General features: G+C 54.2%; 2 protein-coding genes across 2 annotated transcripts; both read left to right on the top strand.

Annotated features, from left to right (window-relative positions):
* The first annotated feature begins 53 nt into the window (after positions 1-53).
* SH3BP1 (SH3 domain binding protein 1) lies at positions 54-8,933 on the top strand. Its single transcript, XM_031600133.2, has 18 exons — positions 54-974; positions 2,650-2,692; positions 2,940-3,044; positions 3,649-3,725; positions 3,991-4,102; positions 4,178-4,254; positions 4,373-4,508; positions 5,119-5,187; positions 5,524-5,614; positions 5,832-5,974; positions 6,049-6,160; positions 6,250-6,331; positions 6,514-6,594; positions 6,702-6,818; positions 6,955-7,052; positions 7,258-7,387; positions 7,519-7,631; positions 8,004-8,933. Exons 1-18 carry the CDS (start codon positions 913-915, stop codon positions 8,282-8,284), a joined length of 1,929 nt encoding a protein of 642 aa, XP_031455993.2. The 5' UTR covers positions 54-912; the 3' UTR covers positions 8,285-8,933.
* Positions 8,934-9,011: 78 nt separating this feature from the next.
* On the top strand, positions 9,012-12,185 carry PDXP (pyridoxal phosphatase). The gene is made up of 2 exons (XM_031600134.2): positions 9,012-9,624; positions 10,853-12,185. The coding sequence occupies exons 1-2, from the start codon at positions 9,045-9,047 to the stop codon at positions 11,176-11,178; spliced, it is 906 nt and encodes a 301-aa protein (XP_031455994.1). The 5' UTR covers positions 9,012-9,044; the 3' UTR covers positions 11,179-12,185.
* The last annotated feature ends 6,030 nt before the right edge of the window (positions 12,186-18,215 follow it).

Genomic DNA, 18,215 nt, shown 5'->3' with positions numbered 1-18,215 from the left:
AACAGAGGATCGCTTCTGCTGCACCCTCCAGTAAGGAAGAGCAGAGCCCAGCAGCTCCAGACTTTGGGGCACAACTGGAGTGACCACTTCCCATCCCTGCTCAGATGCTGGTTCCACATAGTTTAGCCTCTGCTCTTAGTGCAGGAGGAGGAAAGTCACAGCTACAGCCGGAGGTAAAGCAAGCTTTGCATCATGCAGAATGGGAGCAAAATCTGTGGGGGAACACTTTTAGCAAAAAAAAAAAAAAAAAGTTGCACTGTGTGGCTTGAGCTGAGTGCAGCTCTGCAGAGTGAGTGACGCCAAGGATGGAAACGTGAAACTTGTGGTCACTATGCAACCTTACAAGGGCAGCAGGGGAAGGGGGAAGGAATGGCTTTGCCGTCTGCAGAGGGGTGCTGGCATGACCAGGTAGTGTGGGGTGTGCATTACCCTGAAGTGCCCTCCCACACCACAGCTGGTGCTAAACACAGCAAGGCGGGTGAAAAACAGCGTGGGCCTCCCACTTGGGCTCAGCAACAGTGTGCCTGTCCTGCCTTGTTACGTGTTTGCTGCAATAATATTTCCCCTTTAAGGCTGGGCTTAAGTTATTTATACTTTGTCGGGTGGTGACAGGAACGCAGAGCAGAGAAGAGCCCTGAACCGCTCTTACCTGATCCGCAGCCAGGAAGGAAGCTCAGAAAAAGAGAGGGACTGTGAGAAGAGAGCCCAAGGGAGAGAAGAAAAAGCAGGCAGGGCATCCCCGGGGAGGGACAGGGGAGGGGACAAACCGGCAAAAAGAAAAAGAGGGAACCAGGGAAGAAGGAAGGAGCAAGGAGGGAGAGGTGCTCGGGGAGCAGCAGCTCTGCAGAGCAGAAGGGCTGTGGGCGTCCCATGCCAAGTGTCACCAAGGGGTGCTGAGCTTCGTCTCCCAAGATGATGAAGAGGCAGTTCAATCGGATGCGGCAGCAGCTGTCCCATCCCAACTCCACCAGCCGGTAAGGACTTCTCTACTTCCAGGGTCTGTGAGCTGGGAGGGAGCAGGATATTGGGCCTGGGGGTGGGCACCAGGCTGGATCTGGCACCCGGGTGGTTAAGGAAGAGAGAAAATGTGGGAGATGGGCTTAAAGCATCTTCAGCATAAGCTGAGGGATTGTGGGTACCAGCTCCCTGGTGCTGCAGGGCAGTGGGATGGTGGCTTGGTGCTACTCACCAGTGATGGGCTCCACAACCTGGCTGCTCATGGAGGTTGGCTTCCCCAGGACATGAGGGCAATGGGCAGGGTCACCCCAGCCACATGCCCTAGGCTGTGTGGTGTCCACGAGGAGCTGGGACTTGCTCCCTCCATTCAGATGGGTGCCTGGTGCCCTGCATCTGACCATCAGTGTGGACACCCTGTGGCAGAACCTGTGGAGGACTTCCAGCTTCAAACATATTCCTACAGCTCAGTCTCACTTCCACCACTTCCTTATTTTTCTTTTCGGCTTTCCAGAGCTCTACCCTTGCAAAACCCAGGGCTGGGCCCTCCCTCCCCAGCCCCCTCACTCCCTGCTTCCTGCAGCCACCTCTGCAAAGAGGCACACAGCCTTCTGAGCCCTGAGGCTGATGGGGACCAGCCCCAGGTCCATCAGGGGCCTTCAGCCACTGTGGCAGAGCTGCAACCCAGTCGCCTGTTGCCCTTCTTGCATTTCCCAATGGGAACCAAATCTCTTCTCCCACCTCTCTACCCTGGAAGAGAGCTTTTCCATCTCCATGTTGAATGTGCCTCCATTTTGCTTGAGGCTGGGTGTACAGAAGGCCCTACGCAGCTCATGCAGCCCCAAAGAGAGCAATTCACCCACCGCAGAGCCTCTCCTCCACGGGGCTGCGATCTCACGTGACTTTGGCTGCCTTCAAGCCAACCACCCCCGTTTCCTGCAGCTCGTCCCATGTCAGTTCTTGCAGGAGCTGAAAACAGAAACGTGAAGTGGCCAGGCAGGGGGATAAAGCAGCAGCAGAGGAGGCTCCCAGAGAGCAGCAAGGACATGGGTCCACTAAGCAAAGTTTCCCCTATGGGAGGAATCATGGAGGTTTGGCAGCCTTGGGTGTTCGGTTTTGAATTGGGTTTTGATCAGGATTTGCTGCAAACCAGAAGCTTCCTTTGCAAGATTCACTCTGCATACACGCTTGCAAGCAGAAAGCTGCTTTCATTTAAGCCCTGCAGGAGGCTAGTGTTGAGGTGTTGGTCTACATCTCCAGCCTTACCACAATGTTACTGTTGTTCCAGTCCTGGTGGCACCTCAACTTCCAGCCATCTGCCCAGCAAAGGCAGATGCTCACAGAGCTCCAGCAGGAGCTGCTTTGGATTTGCCTTCAGGGAAGAGGCAGTTGGGAGAAAGTTCTACCCCCAGGCTTATCACCAGAACAGTGGCCCTGTCCCACTGGGATATTTTGAGCTAGGTGCTCTGAGCTGGAAGCCCAATCTGATGAGGGGAGACACCTGAAGCCCAGCTTGATGGGGAGCTGCTTTTCTTGGTCCTGGTGCTCTCCTCCTGGGCTCACTCTACCTGTAGCCTTGGGTAGGATGGTCTGAGCCATAGCCACCACCTCCTGTCGGGACCTCAAAGAGAGGAGGGTGAGATGTGGGAGGAAGTCCCTCCATTTCTTCTCTTGACTGTTCTTCTCCCTCCACAGAGCCCAAGAAGCAACTGAGTTCCTGACAGAAGATTTGCTGCAGGTGAGGCGAGTGCCAGCTTGCACCTGCACGTGGGGACATGCCCCATCCCTACCTGCAATCCTCCTCACTGGCACCTCCTTGTTATGGGGCTGAAACACTCCTGCCTGCTGGAGGGCGGCTCCAGGGCCAACACAGAGGCTTCAGCACAGCACTGGTAGATCCAGCATGGCTGTGTCAACGAGCACTGCTCTGACATGCCTCCCATGACACAAAGAAGGGCTCATCGGTGCCACCTTTCCACCCCCAGATTGAGCAGAGGATCGAGCCAGCCAAGCGAGCAGCTCACAGCGTGTCCAAGCGGCTCCAGGCTTGTCTGCAGGGGCACTGCGGCGCTGAGATGGACAAGAGAGTGGTGAGTGTACCCTGGACACCTCCTCAGCCATCAGAAACCTTGAGTCCTAGACAGCATCTTTGCAAAGTCCTAAGCCCATGCCCTTTCCTGAACTCCTGTGGCGAGGAGCAGCATGGTGCAGCTGGGCATGGGTACACCACTGCTTCCTCTTCCTTGGTTTGAACCTGCCACCTCCTTCCCAGCTGGTGCTCACCAGTTCTTGACTGGAAAGCAAGCCCTTCCCATGATACTGCAGACTCTTTCTTCTCCTAGCTTGGCTAAATTATTCTCGACATTAAATTCCGCCATACACTTGAAGTCATGGCAGGGCTGAGCCTAATAGTGTCCTCCATCAGTCCCACAGTCCTCCACTGTTTTGGAGAAGGCTAGTGAATTTCTAACCAGCTGTTTAGCCAACTGTGTCCTGGCTTTGGCCAAAGGGACATCCAAAGGGCTCTTACTCCGGTCCCAAGGCGAAGAGGAAGCTGGACCAGAGGGAGATGTGGGGAACCAGTGTGGGTTTAGGAGGCTGTCTGTCCCTTGCCCACAGTGGTATGCATCAGGGCAAGTGTGCTGCCACACATCAGCTCATCATCTCTTTTCCCAAACCTATGGCTCTGTGCAGAAGAAGCTACCCTTGATGGCTCTGTCTACAACGATGGCTGAGAGCTTCAAGGAACTGGACACAGAGTCCAGCCTTGGGTGAGTGCCAGTAGAAAAAGATGGCAAAAACCTAGCTGAGCTTCTGCCTGGGCTCTGGGGCTTCCACTTCCAAGCCAGGCTGTCAAACCCTGTCCTGAGAAAATGGAAAACACCAGCATCAGGGGGGATAAGGGGACAGCCTCCAAGCAAAGAAGGGGGACAGGGGCTGGCTCTGGGTCCCCACATGGGTACACGTATGGCAAGGGATGTTGGAATAGGCTAGCATGGCTCCAGCCTGTGCTTGTTTCACCCCTCTCCCTTTCAGGAGAGCTTTGGAGATGGGCTGCTGCATCCAGAGTTTGCTGGCCAAGATCTTGGCTGAGTTTGAGATTGCTGTAGAGCGTGACATCCTGCAGCCACTCAACAAGCTCAGTGAGGTAGTCATGGCCAACCCCTCGCTCCAGTCTTCCATCTCCAAACCCTTGCCACTCAACTTGGTCCCCCTCTTCCAGGAGGAGCTTCCCATCATCCTGAAGCGCAAGAAGACCCTCCAGAAGCTGATTTCTGACTGGAATGCCATCAAGAGCCGGTATGGAGCACAGTGTGGGAGACCAACTGGGTTGGAGGAGAGAAGCAGACAACTGTCCTCTCCCAATATGGGGAGCAAATGTCCCAGGGTTCTCCCATTCTTCTCTCCCACTTCAAAGGCTGAACCAAGCTGCCAAAAGTTCCAGTAACAGTGCAGGAGCTGGAGCTGGCCCAGGGGCATCTTCTGCTGCCAACAAACTGGAGATCCTGAAGGAAGAGGAGGAGGAGGTGAAGAGGAAGGTGGAGCAGTGCAAGGTGAGAACATCACTGGCTCTCCTCCTTGGGCAGCTCCAGGGCTGGAGACCTGCTTTTCTCCAGCAGTTCCATCCAGGGTGACTCCAACACCAAGAGCAAGCCAGCCAGCGCAGCCTACCCTGCGCAAGCAACCAGCTTCCCTCCAGCAGTGTGGAAACAGGGAGATGCCCCAAACCTGGGGAAAAACAAAAGTAAAGGATCTGAAGCATAAGTTGTTGCACAGAGGAGGTTCCAGAGGCTGGAGCAGGGAGAACATGAGGTGCTGCCAGGCTGAGACCCAGCTGAGCTGGGGTCTGTGCTGGATGACAGGGGGACTGATTCCCATCATCTTTCTACATGTCCATGCTGTTTCCTTTTGAGAGCTTTTTGCCTTGTTTGTCAGAACCTACCATAGCTGGGAGATCCTCTTGTGAAGTTCTAGGGCCTTATGGTAGGACAGGTCACTGCTATGACCTAAACACAAGTGACAGGGGTGAGGAAGGGTCCCCATGCAGCCCCAGCCTGCCCTCCCATCACCCTCCCTGAATGAGGGGCTTCTTGAAGGCATTCCTCTCCCTCGGGTGCCAGGCAGGAGGGGGAAGGATGCTCTTTTTGGTGTCTCCTTTCCCAGGATGAGTACATGGCTGACCTCTACCACTTCTCCACCAAAGAAGACAGCTATGCCAGCTACTTCATCAGAGTAAGTTCTCCTCTTAGCATGTGAATTGTCTCCTGGGGTATGTCCATCCTTGCCTCCATTTGCAGCAAGCTCTCCAGCCAGAGCTTAGTGCCGCATGCACTAGTAGATGCCTCCAAATAGAGCAGTTGTCCCAGTTCATCCCCCTCTCTAATTTGTCTTCTATCTACCACTATAGACATGATCCCACATATCCAGGGGATTTCCTTTGCAGTTCTTCCTGCAGCATCTTTGCTTTCCTTGGTGCTCTCTTCTTATGAGTGCAGTGTCCTGGGGATGGGTCTCTGGAGAGGAGACAGCGCCAAGCTGAGCACTGGCTGTTTGTTCCCTGTCTGGCAGCTGCTAGAAATCCAAGCCCAGTACCACCGGCAATCTCTGGAATCTCTGGACTCGGCTCTGACAGAGCTGAAGGAGAGCCACAGCCAGAAAGGTACCCAATCACTTGCAAGATAGCATGGGGATGGCTGTGAGAACAGCCAGTAAGGCTGGGGAAGGTGGCTTCTTTTCCCCATGCCTGCCGCTGCTTCCTACCATGGAGTGATGGGCACTGCTTCCACCAAGCTAACCCCAGCTTTGGAGTGAGATGCCACCATGGTTGGATACCACCAGGACCCCAATCCCTAAGAACATTTCCATGTCTCCCCCAGAACCCTCCTTCACCACAGAAACCCCAGTGCTAGGGTACTACGGCGTGCCCCTGCAGACACACCTCAAGAACTTGGGCCGAGAGATTGCTCTGCCTATCGAGGCCTGTGTCATGATGCTGCTGGCCTCGGGCATGAAGGAGGAGGTAGGCAGCCCTCACCATCCCACATTCCCTGAAAACACTCCACAGCATCCTGCATCCCTTTGCTCCGTCCCCAGGGACTCTTCCGGCTGGCAGCAGGAGCCTCGGTGCTGAGGAAACTGAAGAGCAGCTTGGCCAGTGGCTCTAATGCCCTGGAGGAGTTCTACTCGGACCCTCATGCTGTGGCCGGTGAGTGTGGTGACATGGGGTAGGGATATGGGGGGAGGGTGTGTCACTGCTGTCCCCCAACCTCCATCACCTGCCCACTTCCCCTCCAGGCGCATTAAAATCCTACCTGCGGGAGCTACCCGAGCCTCTGATGACCTTCAAGCTGTACGATGAATGGATCAAAGTGGCCAGGTGGGTCGGCTCACAAGCCCAACAGCCCAGCAGCTGTTTGGCCTCTCATTTTGGAGGTGGAAGGAGTAGTGAAGAAGATACAGCAGTGCCCATCATCAGCATCATCAGCCCTTCTACCTCATACACCAAATCCATCTTTGTCCTACAAAGCGGTCTGAGTTCTCCTTTTTTCTCTTCTGCAGCTTAAAGGACGTTGATGACCGGGTACAGAGCCTGAGAGACACCTGCAGCCGCCTGCCCCAGGACAGCTACAACAATTTAAGGTGTTTCTGTGGAATGGGGCTGCTTTGATCCCATGCATTCACCAGGGGCAGCCATTCCCTTCCTCAGTGGGCACTCACTGTTTCCTTGTCCTCTTTTTACCCTGTAGGTATCTGATCAAGTTTTTAGCCAAGCTGGCAGAACACCAGCATGTGAATAAAATGACCCCCAGCAACATCGCCATAGTGCTGGGCCCCAACCTGCTGTGGCCAGAGCAGAGCACAGGGTGAGGTCTGGCTGGGTTGCAGGTTTTCTGGAGAGAGGCAGTCCTTCTTTTTGGGCTTTACTCCTCCAAAATTAACATAAAATGGGTTAATTCCCATTACTCCTTCCCTGATGGCTCTCCCACCTCTGCCTCTCAGAGACCCTGTGCAACTGGACTTGGCCTCAGTCTCCTCCATTCAGGTGGTGGGAGTCGTGGAAGCCCTCATCCAGAACGCAGACATACTCTTCCCTGGAGGTAGGCCTTCACTCTGTCTTTCCATCTTTGGGGACCATAGCAGAGGGTGAAGGGAACATAAAAAAAGCACAACAAATAGCAGAAGAATGAAGAGCATCCCAGGCAGCTGCAGTTCCCTGCTACAGAGCCTGCTTCTGGGGCATGAGGCATCCTCAGTGTTTAGCAGGGGTGCAGTAAGCACTTCTTTGCTTTTCTCCCCATGCAGAGATAGATTTCAATGTCTCAGGGATGTTCACACTGCCTGCGGATGTCAGACTCAATGAGGCTGCCCCGGTAGACGAGCTGCCACCGAAATCCCCCCCAGCCTGCTCTCCATCTCCCCTGGATGAAGAGGCGTAAGTCTGGCAAGGGGGCTCCTGACCTCTATTCCACCCCCTCCCCACAGGCTGCAAGGCCAGGACCACCATGCCCCATGGTGCTGGCTCTAACCATCATCTGAACACCCAAATATCCCCTTCTCCTCCAGCACAAATGACTCTGAAGTGAGCTCCCAGCCACTTTCCCCAGTGGTGACGAAGCCATCCCCTGAAGCCACAGTGCCGCCAGCTCCGACACCAGCCAATGACACTGGCCGCAAAGGTTAGGACATGGAGGCACAGTGCTTGGGAGATGCCTACAGGACCGACACCTCCACTTTCTCCAGTTTATCCTTATCTCACCACATCCTGCAGGACGGGGTACATGGGCCACCACATGGGAGGAGAAGGGCCTCAATCTGTCCCCTTGTTTTCTGCTCTCCATCCCCAGCGAAGGCGGGACTTTGGGATGGAAAGCACTCCATTCAAAGCTCATGTCCCACTGCGAACTGAAAAGGGTGGGAAAAGACCCAAAAAAGTGGGATGTGCTCTGTCTGACCCACATGGGGCTCTGCTACGTTAGCTATGCAAGGAGCATCTTGTCCCCCACCCTACCTGAGACCCATAACATGACCCCCCTCTGCTCTCTTTCCAGCCAAGCGGCCGGCTCCATCTCGACCCACAGGGCCACCGCCTGTAGCCCAAGCCCGAAGCATGATCCCCGACCACACTGCCAGCCCCAAGGCCCGGCCGCGACGGCTGGAAGCTCCGTCCATCCCTCCACCACTGCCCCCACAGCCGGCACCGCGCCACAGCCGTGAATCCCTCACGTCCCCGGGGCCTCCCACCACCAATACACCAGACTGCACCGCGGATGAGAGGATGGCAGAAGGGCAGAGCCCCTCGGCTGGATCAACAACAGTGGAGAACGACTGAGCAAGGCGCGGGGCTGCCATCAGCTCCCACATGCCTCCCCTTCTTCATCCACCGCCATCAGCCTTCCACCTTGCCCCATCCAACTGGGCAGCAGGGCCCAGACCTCTGCTGGTCCCCCCCTCAGCCCACAGACCCTCATTCTCCTCCAGGGAGGGAAGGGAAGGCCCCTGCGGTATTTCGGCTGTGGGTGAGAAATGCCTCATCGGGCAGAGCCCCACACCAGGGCCTGGCGCGGCTGCAGGTGGGCGCGCAGCCGCCATTTTGCCTCACGTTGCCTCAGAGCCCGTCACCTCGAGCCCACGACCAGGTACGGTTGGTTTGCCTGTGAGAAGATTCTATTTTTTAAGAAGATATATATGCCTGCGCACACACGTGGACATGTATATGTCTGTGCGTATCTTGACTACGTGATTTCAAGAGACGCGACGCGAGCGCCGCCACGGCACGGGGCGGGATGGCAGCCCGACCACCTCTGTAACGGCGGTTGCGGCTGCTCCAGCGAGCCGCGGGGTGCCCTTGGCCAATCAGCCAGCGCGCCCTAGCTCCGTCCCGCCTCCCCGCCGCCTTTCTGGGCAGCCGATAGGACGGCGAGGCTGTCGCTTCTCCCTCCGCTCGACCACGCCCCTCGCCCTGCAGGCGATAGGTCGGCGCCGCCGTCACTCTTCTCTCCACCCGCCTCCCATTGGCGGAGCCGTGCCGGCGGGCGGTGCCGCTCGGCGTCGGGGCGTGGCGCGGCGCGGCGGCGGCCGTTGGCGGCGGCATGGCGAGCTGCCGGCGGCTGAGCGGCGCGGCGCTGCGGGAGGTGCTGGGCTCGGCGCAGGGGCTGCTCTTCGACTGCGACGGGGTGCTGTGGGCGGGCGAGTCCGCCGTGCCCGGCGCTCCCGAGCTGCTGGAGCGGCTGCAGCGCAGCGGCAAGGCCGCGCTCTTCGTCAGCAACAACAGCCGGCGCTCGGTGGCCGAGCTGGAGCTGCGCTTCAGCCGCTTGGGCTTCCGCGGCGTCCGCGCCGAGCACGTCTTCAGCTCCGCGCTCTGCTCCGCGCTCTTCCTCCGCCAGCACCTCCTCAGCGGAGGAGGGGCGGGCGACGGCAGCGCGGTGAGCCGCGTCTTCGTGCTGGGCGGCGAGGGGCTGCGGGGCGAGGTGCGGAACGCCGGGCTGCGCCTGGTGGGAGAAGGCGAGCAGGGAGCGGAGCAGGTGCACGCCGTGCTGGTGGGCTACGACGACCAGTTCACCTTCGCCAAGCTGGCCCAGGCCTGCGCCTACCTGCGAGACCCGCGCTGCATGCTGGTGGCCACCGACCCCGATCCATGGCACCCGCTGAGCGATGGGCAGCGAACCCCCGGTGAGCCCCGCAGCGCCCTTGTGTGGTGTGGGGCTTGTGAGAGGCTGGGGGTGTGAAGTCTGGAGAAGAGGAGCTCAGGAGGGACGTTATTGCTCTCTGCAAAGGGGGTTGTGGTGAGGTGGGGGTCGGCCTTATCTCCCAGGTAACAGCAATAGAGCAAGAGGGAATGGCATCTAGTTGCATTGGGGCAGGTTCAGGTTGGATATTAGGGAAAATTTCTTTGCCAAAAGAGTGGTGCTGCAGTGGCACAGGCTGCTCAGGGAGGTGGTGCAGTCACCGACCCTGGAGGTGTTCCAGAACCGTGTGGATGTGGCACTGAGGGATGTGGTCAGTGGGCATGGTGGGGATGGGCTGATGGTTGCTCCAGGTGATCCTAGTGGTCCTTTCCAACTGAAATGATTCTATGACTGGGGCTGAGCTCCCCAGCTCACGGCCGTGTCGTGGTGGTGGGATTGGCTGTTGTGTTGGCCATCAGAAAGGTGCACAAGATTCCCTAAGCAGCAGGGCTGCTGGAATTGCTGTCATGCCTTTCTGGGCTTATTAGTTGAGAGATTGAACATAAGGCAGCAGTGTGCCCAGGTGGCCAAGAAGACCAATAGCATCCTGACTTGTATCAGTGGTAGCACAGCCAGCAGAAACAGGGAGGTGACCATCGCTCTGTACTCAGCAGTGTGAGGCTGCACCTTGAGTGCTTTGTTCAGTTTAGGGCCCCTCACTACAAGAAGGACATTGAAGCCCTGGAGTGTGTCCAGGGAAGGACAACAAAAGTGGTGAAGGGTCTGGAGCACAAGACTTATAGGGGGTGGCTGAGGGAACTGGGGTTCAGTTCAGTCTGGTGAAGAGGAGGACAAGAGGAGATCTCATCACTCTCTACAAAGACCAGAAAGGAGGTTGTAGCAAGTTCAGCATCAGCTTCTTCTCTGAGGTAATGATGATAGGACGAGAGGGATACACCAAGGGAGGCTCAGGTTGGATACTGGGGAAAATTTTTTCTCTGAAAGAGCAGTGCTGCAGTGGCACAGGCTGCCCAGGGAGGTGGTGCAGTCACCGTCCCTAGAGGTGTTCCAGTACCGTGTGGATGTTGGCACTGAGGACGTGGTCAGTGGGGATGGGCTGGAGGTTGGATGAAGTGATCTTAGAGGTATTTTGGAGCCTTAATGATTCGATGACAGGATTCTCACTTGAGCTACCTGCACCTATATCTTCTTCTTCCCTTTCCCCCCCCCAGGGACCGGCAGTCTCACAGCTGCAGTGGAAACAGCTTCAGGCCGCAAGGCGCTGGTGGTGGGAAAGCCCAATACCTACATGTTTGATTGCATCGTGGAGCGTTTTGGTATTGACCCATCCCGTACCCTCATGGTGGGAGACCGTCTGGAGACAGATATCCTCTTTGGCAAGAACTGCGGCCTCTCTACCATCCTCACGCTGACGGGTGTCTCCCGCCTGGAAGAGGCACTGGCCTACATGGCCAGCGACAGTGCTGCTGCCAAGGATATGGTGCCCAATTACTATGTAAACAGCATTGCAGAGTTGATACCAGGCTTGGATGAGTAGTGGTCTTTATGTGCGAGAGCAGAGGAGTCGGGTTCCCCATCCCAGATCTCTATCTGTTCCATATTCTCTCTCACCACCCTTTTCCCTCACTTCCTGGTTTCTTCACATTCCGATGCCCTTTTCTGGGGACAGGAGGAGAGGGGGGCAGGGTTAAAGTTGTTTCCTTTCTGCTGAGAGCCACCCATGACAGACAGAGTCCTTTTCTTCCTCATGTGCCAGTACCAGTATCTCGGGGAGAGAGCTGGAGGCCTTGAGGCTGACATGGGGGGTCAGAACAGTGTTTTAGTGTGTGGCCTCTCCTGCTGCAGGGGTTAGGGAACAGCTATCTTAACGGTTTTCTCTTAGATAACCAGTGGCGGCCTTTTACTGCTGTCCCTTTGCTCCGTAACTCTTGATGTCTGAGCTGCATCCCTGCAGTCCTTATGGTAATCCCCTCCTCGGGAGGGGAATGGCTGGGGGTATCACCCACTGCCACCCACCCATCTCCATCGGTGCCAGGGTGTGTTGAAGAAGCATTCTGGAGCAGTGAATGAGAGCGTCTCTGCCTCCCACAGGCGAATAAGCGAATGAGAGCATCACCTCATCTCTTGTCTTCTCTCTGCTGTTCCTTAGAGGTGTTTCCCTACCACCCCCTGACCTGACTCGCTTAAAAGCTATGCCAGTATTTGTCAGAAAAGACTGCAGAAAGGGAAAAAAGGCTGTCCTTGTCCCTTTTTTTGTGCCAAACAACTCAGACTCAGTCGGTCTGTGGTTGTACCTTGTTTTCAAGTACCCCTTCTGAAGGGGCTTGTGAGAGAGGGCTCCTAGACCACAGAAGCACAGCAGGAGTGAACTTTATGACTCTCCCCTATTTCCCCTCCTCAGTGGATTTTGCCATGGTGTGGTGAGAGAAAAGGGCTGATGGGGGTCTGTGCTCCAGCTGCTGAGGTGTGGGTATGATGTTGCTATTGTTACTGCTGTGAATGTTGCAGCCCTCAAAATCATTCCTTGCTGCTTCGTCTTTCTATGTTTTTTTTTTTAATTTATTTATTATACTAACTTATTTATTGTTCAAATATTGTATTATTTGTAAAAATAATGCTTAGTGTTTGAACCAAGGGGACAGGGGGCAGATTCTTTGGGCCTCCCTTACTGTCCATGTCCTATATTGATGTTCTTACACTCACCGTGTTTCTGGATATAATAAAGTGTGAGCGTAGGCTGGAAATGACCTCCTTTCTTCTCCTGCATTCCTATCAAGGTGAGAACGGCTTGGCTGTCTCTGAGCCCTTGAAGATCTCATCTGATCAGGGCATGGAAGATCTCGCTCATAAGTAAATTACTGCTCATGCAGCAGAACTAGATGCAACTTACTAGGATAATTCTTTGTCCTCGGTGTCCTTCTTCCTCCCCTCAGATAACTTGGGGGGGAGGAAAAATTCCAAAAATAAAAGGACATCCAAAGAGTTCTCTGAAGCTTCTCTGTCATCTTAATTGGAGCTCTTTGTATGTGTTTCTCTCTCCCTTTTGTGTCTCCCATCTCCAATTACATGACCAGAGGAATGGTACTTAACAAACTCCTTATCCATGCTTGTATCCCCAAATAAAGCAAGGCCCAAGATCTAATGTGCTTTGCTAGCTCTGCTTGCTTAATTAGAGAGCCACCCAAGACAAGCGCTGTCTTTAGCCACTGGACTGTTCTTGCCCTTAGTGGGGCCGAGATCAGCAATACAGGGATCCATCAGACCTGCCAGACTGGTTTTTCTTGGCTTCCCTCTGCTGCTATCACTCCTGTGCATAATGAAAGTGAGCATGGGTAGATCTTATTAGAAAACAGATGCCCTCCCACTGTCCTGATGGATGGTGAGTTCTCTATCCAAGCCCTTCAGATGTCCGTTCATCTTGAGCTAAGACCTCTGGTGCTGAGGGGTCTTTAGGGACCACATCTGCTATTGAAACTGAGATAAGTGATGGCTTTCTGCCTGGATAGATTCATTTCTTGGTGGCTAATGAAATCACACGGTTGCCACAGAGAACAAGTCTGTGGAGAACGAAGCTGTGGAAACGCATGGGAGGATGGGGTGGATGGAAGCTTGTTTGGTTACTCTATAGAAAATATTCCTTTCCTCACCTTTGGAAAACTGCACCATCCTTCTGTGCAGTAAGGACAAGAGCGCAATGAGGCACATGGCAGCTGTTTGTTACCCAAGGTGCTCCAAATTCTTTGTGTAATTGTGGTTACTGTGGCAACTGCTGGGTGGTGATGCTAGCAGCAATTGCAGAGCATCACCTGCTCTGGGCAAGACTGAGGGAGAGACCTGTGTCCATTTGTCTGAGCATAATGTGATTTGAAGGCAAGCCTCCAAGGAGGAGAGTCCACAGCCTCTGGGCAACATGTGCCAGTGCTCCATCACCCACACAGTGAATAACGTTTCCTGATGTTGAGATGGTTCCAATTTGTGCCCATTGCCTTTTGTCCTGACACTGGGCACCACTGAAAACTGTTACCCTTTCTTGCTCTGAGGGCATATTGCTGACTCATGTTTAACTTGGTGTCTACCAGGATCCCCCACTCCTTTCCTACCAAGCTGTTTTCCATACTTGCCCATAAGCAGGACTTCTCATTTCCCCTTGATGAACTTCACCATGTTTCTGTCATCTCATTTCTCCAGCCTCTTGAAGTCCCTCTGGATGGCAGCACAGGCCTCTGTTGTGTGAGCTGCTCCTCCCAGTTCTGTGTCAGCTGCAAATCTGCTGAGGATGTGCTCTGCCCCATCACCTTGATCATTAATGATGTTATATACAGGACTGGCCCCAGTACTGACTCCTGGGGAGCAGTATTAGTTAATTCTAATAACTAGTGGACTTATTGCCACCGATCACTGCTCTCTAGATTCATCCATTCACCTAGTTTTTGACCCACCTTGTTGTCTCCTCATCCAACCTGTACTTTGATTCAACCTCTATAAAGCATCTTATGGGAGGCAATGTCATAGGCCATACTGATGTTTAGATAGACAATATCCATGCTCTCCCACCACCTACCAAGCTAGTCATTTCATCCTAGAAGTATATCCACAGCAGAAAGACAACAAATCGGTCTAAAGATACTGATCAGTGAGCAGATGCCTTTAATATGAGGAACTAATAATCACAGGCTGGGATGTTGTTAGTGTTCAGCCACATGAGATGGTAAAAGAAAGGGAAGGATCTGGCAGGTGTTGGGACTGGCAGGGTAGGGAAGATTTGTTGCATGGGAAAGTTCCATTGGAGCCAAGACAGGCTCATGATCCCAGGAGCTCGCTCGATACTTGCCCAACCTGTAGTGAGAGTGCCCCTTTGCCAAGGCAGGCACCTCGGCACCACCCTGTACCACAGCAGCCGGTGTGGGGGAAAGGAGGAGGTGATGGCAAGAGGCAGCAGCCTGTTCCTGCCTGCCCTGGGGAGGCAGCCAGAATCTGCCCTCCCTCCAGCACTGCGGTTGGGTTCCTCCTCTCCTGGATGCTTTGCCACTCCTTGTTCCTTACGCAAGGTGTGGTCCCCTCCTCTCCATCCTTCTCAGGTACCCCGTTACCATTCCCATGTCATCTATTCCTTCTTTATGGGCTCTGACCCAAGCAAGCTTGCCAAGCAGCCCAAGACTTGTGTGGTTGTTAGACTTTGCCTTGGAATAGCGCACAAATAATGTGTGCTCCTGGTAGACAGGCTATTTTGGCTCTCCAGACAATCCCTGCAAGATGCTGAGCAGCTGAACCAGTTGAGAGCAATTAAAAGCCACTAATAATCATGCCAGCCTAGAGAGTTCTATCAGGCTGTTTCAGTGAACCACTGCAGCCAAGCACTGGCAGCTCTGTAAGGCTTGAGCATGGAGACAAAGGAGGTGATGCAGCACACAGTCCCAGGACACTTGCTGATCATGACTTAACATCCTTTGGCCTAATGCATTGAGGCTGCTGATTCAGCTGACTGTGAGCAGAGCCCAGGAGTAGTGTGAAGCAATGCCAGGCCCTCGTGTTGCACCCACAAAGTTTCAGAGGTGGAGGTATGAAGGATGGCACTGTGCTTCCATTTGCAACCAGGGAATGATGTGTCTGTACAGACTGGGTCACCTGGAGACTGGCACGTCTCATGGGATGAGTTGGCTGTACCCCTCCAGCAGAGCTCAGGCTATTTTAGCTCACTGCCTTGTAATCCACCACAGGCAGTCTCATGAACTGCCTTCCCTCAGCAGTTTCAGGGGTGAGAGGCCCTGCGTCATGGAGCAATGCTGTACTGTGACTCCCATCTGGCCATAGGTTTGCCCTCCAGCCAGCATCGCTGGAAACCTACCTGCTGGTGCAAGGTTTTGAGCTGCCTTCTACTCAGTTACCTGTATGGACAACCCGACGTTGCTCAGGAGATGCTCAGGAGAACTATCTCCAGAAGTAGTCTTTCTCACCCCCAAGGCCACTTTCCACTCACAGGTGTCATAGAATCATAGAATGGCTCAGATTGGAGGGGAACTTCAAACCCACACAGTCCCACCCCATGCTGTGGGCAGGGCTGCCACCCCCCAGCTCAGCTGCCCAAGACCCCATCCAATCTGGCCTTGAGTCTCTAGGGACAGGGCACCCACAGCTTCTCTGGGCAGCCTGTGCCAGTGCCTCACTGCTCTCTGAGTGAAAGATTTTCTCCTAAAACCGAACCTAAATCTCCCCTCTTTTAGTTGCCTTTCTCCTTTCAACTACAACTATCAGCAACAGCTCCCTGTAAGTTCCTTGTACAAATGGGGTGTGAGCCATGCACCCCTGCCACCATCCACTCCACCAGGCACCAGCTCATATCCCTTAAGATACCAGAGGCCTCAGTTGCCACGAGTTGTCTCTCATGGCAAGAGAAAAAGAATGCAATTAGGTAGAAAGGAGTTGTTCCTTTTGAAACTGTTTCTCTGCCTGCTTCCCCCCAGCCCCATTCAGCAACAGTTCACTCACCCATGTTTCCAGCTTGGGGCTGCTGGCAGCCAACAAGCACAGGGCTGCATCCCAGGGAGTGAACAGCGTGCAGTGCAGCTGCCAGCCCCGCGGTACGTCTCCAAGTCACGGCTGTGCTTTGTGTGCACTTAATCAGCTCCATCTGGGCCAGCCTGCAGCGTTTGGCATCATCCGTCATGCCTCCCCTTACTTTGTGCCCAGCCACGGTGCCCCTCTGTGCCATAGAGTTTCAAAGCTGAAATCACCACTCACCCACCCATCATTCTTTCTTCCAGGTAACGTGATAAGACGAGAAGTGATCGCCTCATGTTGCACCAGGGGAGGTTCAGGTTGGATATTGGAGGAAATTTCTTCTCTGAAAGAGCGGTGCTGCAGTGGCACAGGCTGCCCAGGGAGGTGGTGCAGTCACCATCCCTGGAGGTGTTCCAGAACCGTGTGGATGTGGCACTGAGGGACGTGGTCAGTGGGCATGTTGGAGATGGGCTGGAGGTTGGAAGAGGCGATCTTAGAGGTCTTTTCCAACTGAAATGATTCTATGATCTTGGTTTAACTCTGAGGGATACTCTCCTGTCCAGGGCTTTTCACATCCTCCCACTGTACTGTAAATGTGGCCAGAGCTCTGGTTTCCCAAAGTGGAAACAGTGACTCTGTGAGGAGCTGGTCAGCATCCAGGACCAGTCTTCGAGAGCATCCCAGCTGGCTGCCTCGGTTTAAAGAAGGTTGAGCCCTGCGTTTTGAGGCTGGCCTGACCCCAGCCTCTGTAACCCTGGGACTCCCCTTGCTCAGCTTACCAGGGGCTTATTAAGTTGGAGGAAGCCCTAGACCTGGGAACAAGGTTTCAGCGAACCCACCCTAGTACAGATATTGACATTGCTCAGACCACAACATGCACACAGGCCAGGAGCAAGTGGTTGATTCTTCCCAAGACACAGAGTGGCCCCAGTTCAAGAAAGCCTGGTTCCACGTCCCCTTACTTCTTTGCTTCTCCCTTATGTAAGAGCTATAGTTAATGCCAATCTCTTCCATGTCCTCAAGAGAGGGCTTGGGACCCCAAGGGCGGCTGGGACCTCAAGGGTGACCACATAAAGTCCTGCATGGGGAGGAGGCCCCTTTCAGATCTCTACTAGTTTCCCTCCCCTTTACCCTGAAAGAACAGGCAAAGGGAAACAACCGCCTTTGTTTCTGTGCTGAGAATGGCATTTCTCCCTGCATCTTGTCAGGGGCACACAAAGTCCCCAAAGGCATCGGGAGCCCTGGCACACAGCACACATCCATGCTGACATTGCTATTGTTGAAAAGGAGTGTGCTGGCAGCACTGAGACTATTTCTCCCTACACGTTTCTCTCTAGGAAAGTCATGGCTGGTGCCTGCTCGCTCACAGACCTCCCTCATGCTCTTGTCCTGAACACGCACTAGCTTGGCTCTTGCCAAGAGGTGTGTTGGGGGTTGGTACTTTCTGGACCACTCCACATGCCTCTAGGAGACAGAGAACAGCATCCTTCCACCAAAATCAAGCTCAGAGACTTCTCATGGAGATGAAAGCAGGAGTCCACCAGAGAGTGTGCACCACTCCAACTCCACTGTTGCACTCACGATGCTCCTTGCAGAGCAGGAAGAGCATTATAGCACAGCTTGAACCCAGCACATTGCATGAGTACAGAGGCCAGGAGAACCTCCCTGCTTTTCACAGCTTGCTTTGGTGGGAATGGAAATATTGCATCCTGGTTGTCGCCTGTTCTTGAGTAAGTGCCCAAGAGCCTGGAGGCTGTACCTCTTAGATGTCCAGGTGTTTTGAAGATAATCTACCCTACACAAGAAAACTCCTAGACTGTAGGATTTGAGACTCGCATGCACATGCAAATCTTGATGGCCATGGGGAAATGAGCATGTAGCTCCATATTTCATAGGCACCAAAATAGATTATTACAAGAAGGAGTGGAGTAAGTGCTTGTGTGAAGGTGACCCTTCTCCCACAACTGGCCAAGCTCTCCAACCACTGTTTCAATGCACTGGCACAGAGGAAAGTACATGCCCCATGACCCAGTTGTCTATGGGCCATATAGGGCTCATCCAAAACAACTGATGGAC

The sequence above is a fragment of the Phasianus colchicus genome, chromosome 1 (genome assembly GCF_987193195.1).
Source record: "Phasianus colchicus chromosome 1, bPhaCol1.hap1.1, whole genome shotgun sequence".
NCBI lineage: Eukaryota > Metazoa > Chordata > Aves > Galliformes > Phasianidae > Phasianus > Phasianus colchicus.
This window is presented reverse-complemented; position numbering and strand designations above follow the sequence as displayed.

Bases quoted from the DNA above. Each gene is read 5' to 3' on its own strand.
- PDXP (XM_031600134.2), top strand. From the start codon at position 9,045: ATGGCGAGCTGCCGGCGGCTGAGCGGCGCGGCGCTGCGGGAGGTGCTG. The intron at 9,625-10,852 runs GTGAGCCCCGCA...TCCCCCCCCCAG, and splicing joins CGATGGGCAGCGAACCCCCG to GGACCGGCAGTCTCACAGCT.
- SH3BP1 (XM_031600133.2), top strand. From the start codon at position 913: ATGATGAAGAGGCAGTTCAATCGGATGCGGCAGCAGCTGTCCCATCCC. The intron at 5,975-6,048 runs GTAGGCAGCCCT...CTCCGTCCCCAG, and splicing joins CCTCGGGCATGAAGGAGGAG to GGACTCTTCCGGCTGGCAGC. The intron at 7,388-7,518 runs GTAAGTCTGGCA...CTTCTCCTCCAG, and splicing joins TCTCCCCTGGATGAAGAGGC to CACAAATGACTCTGAAGTGA.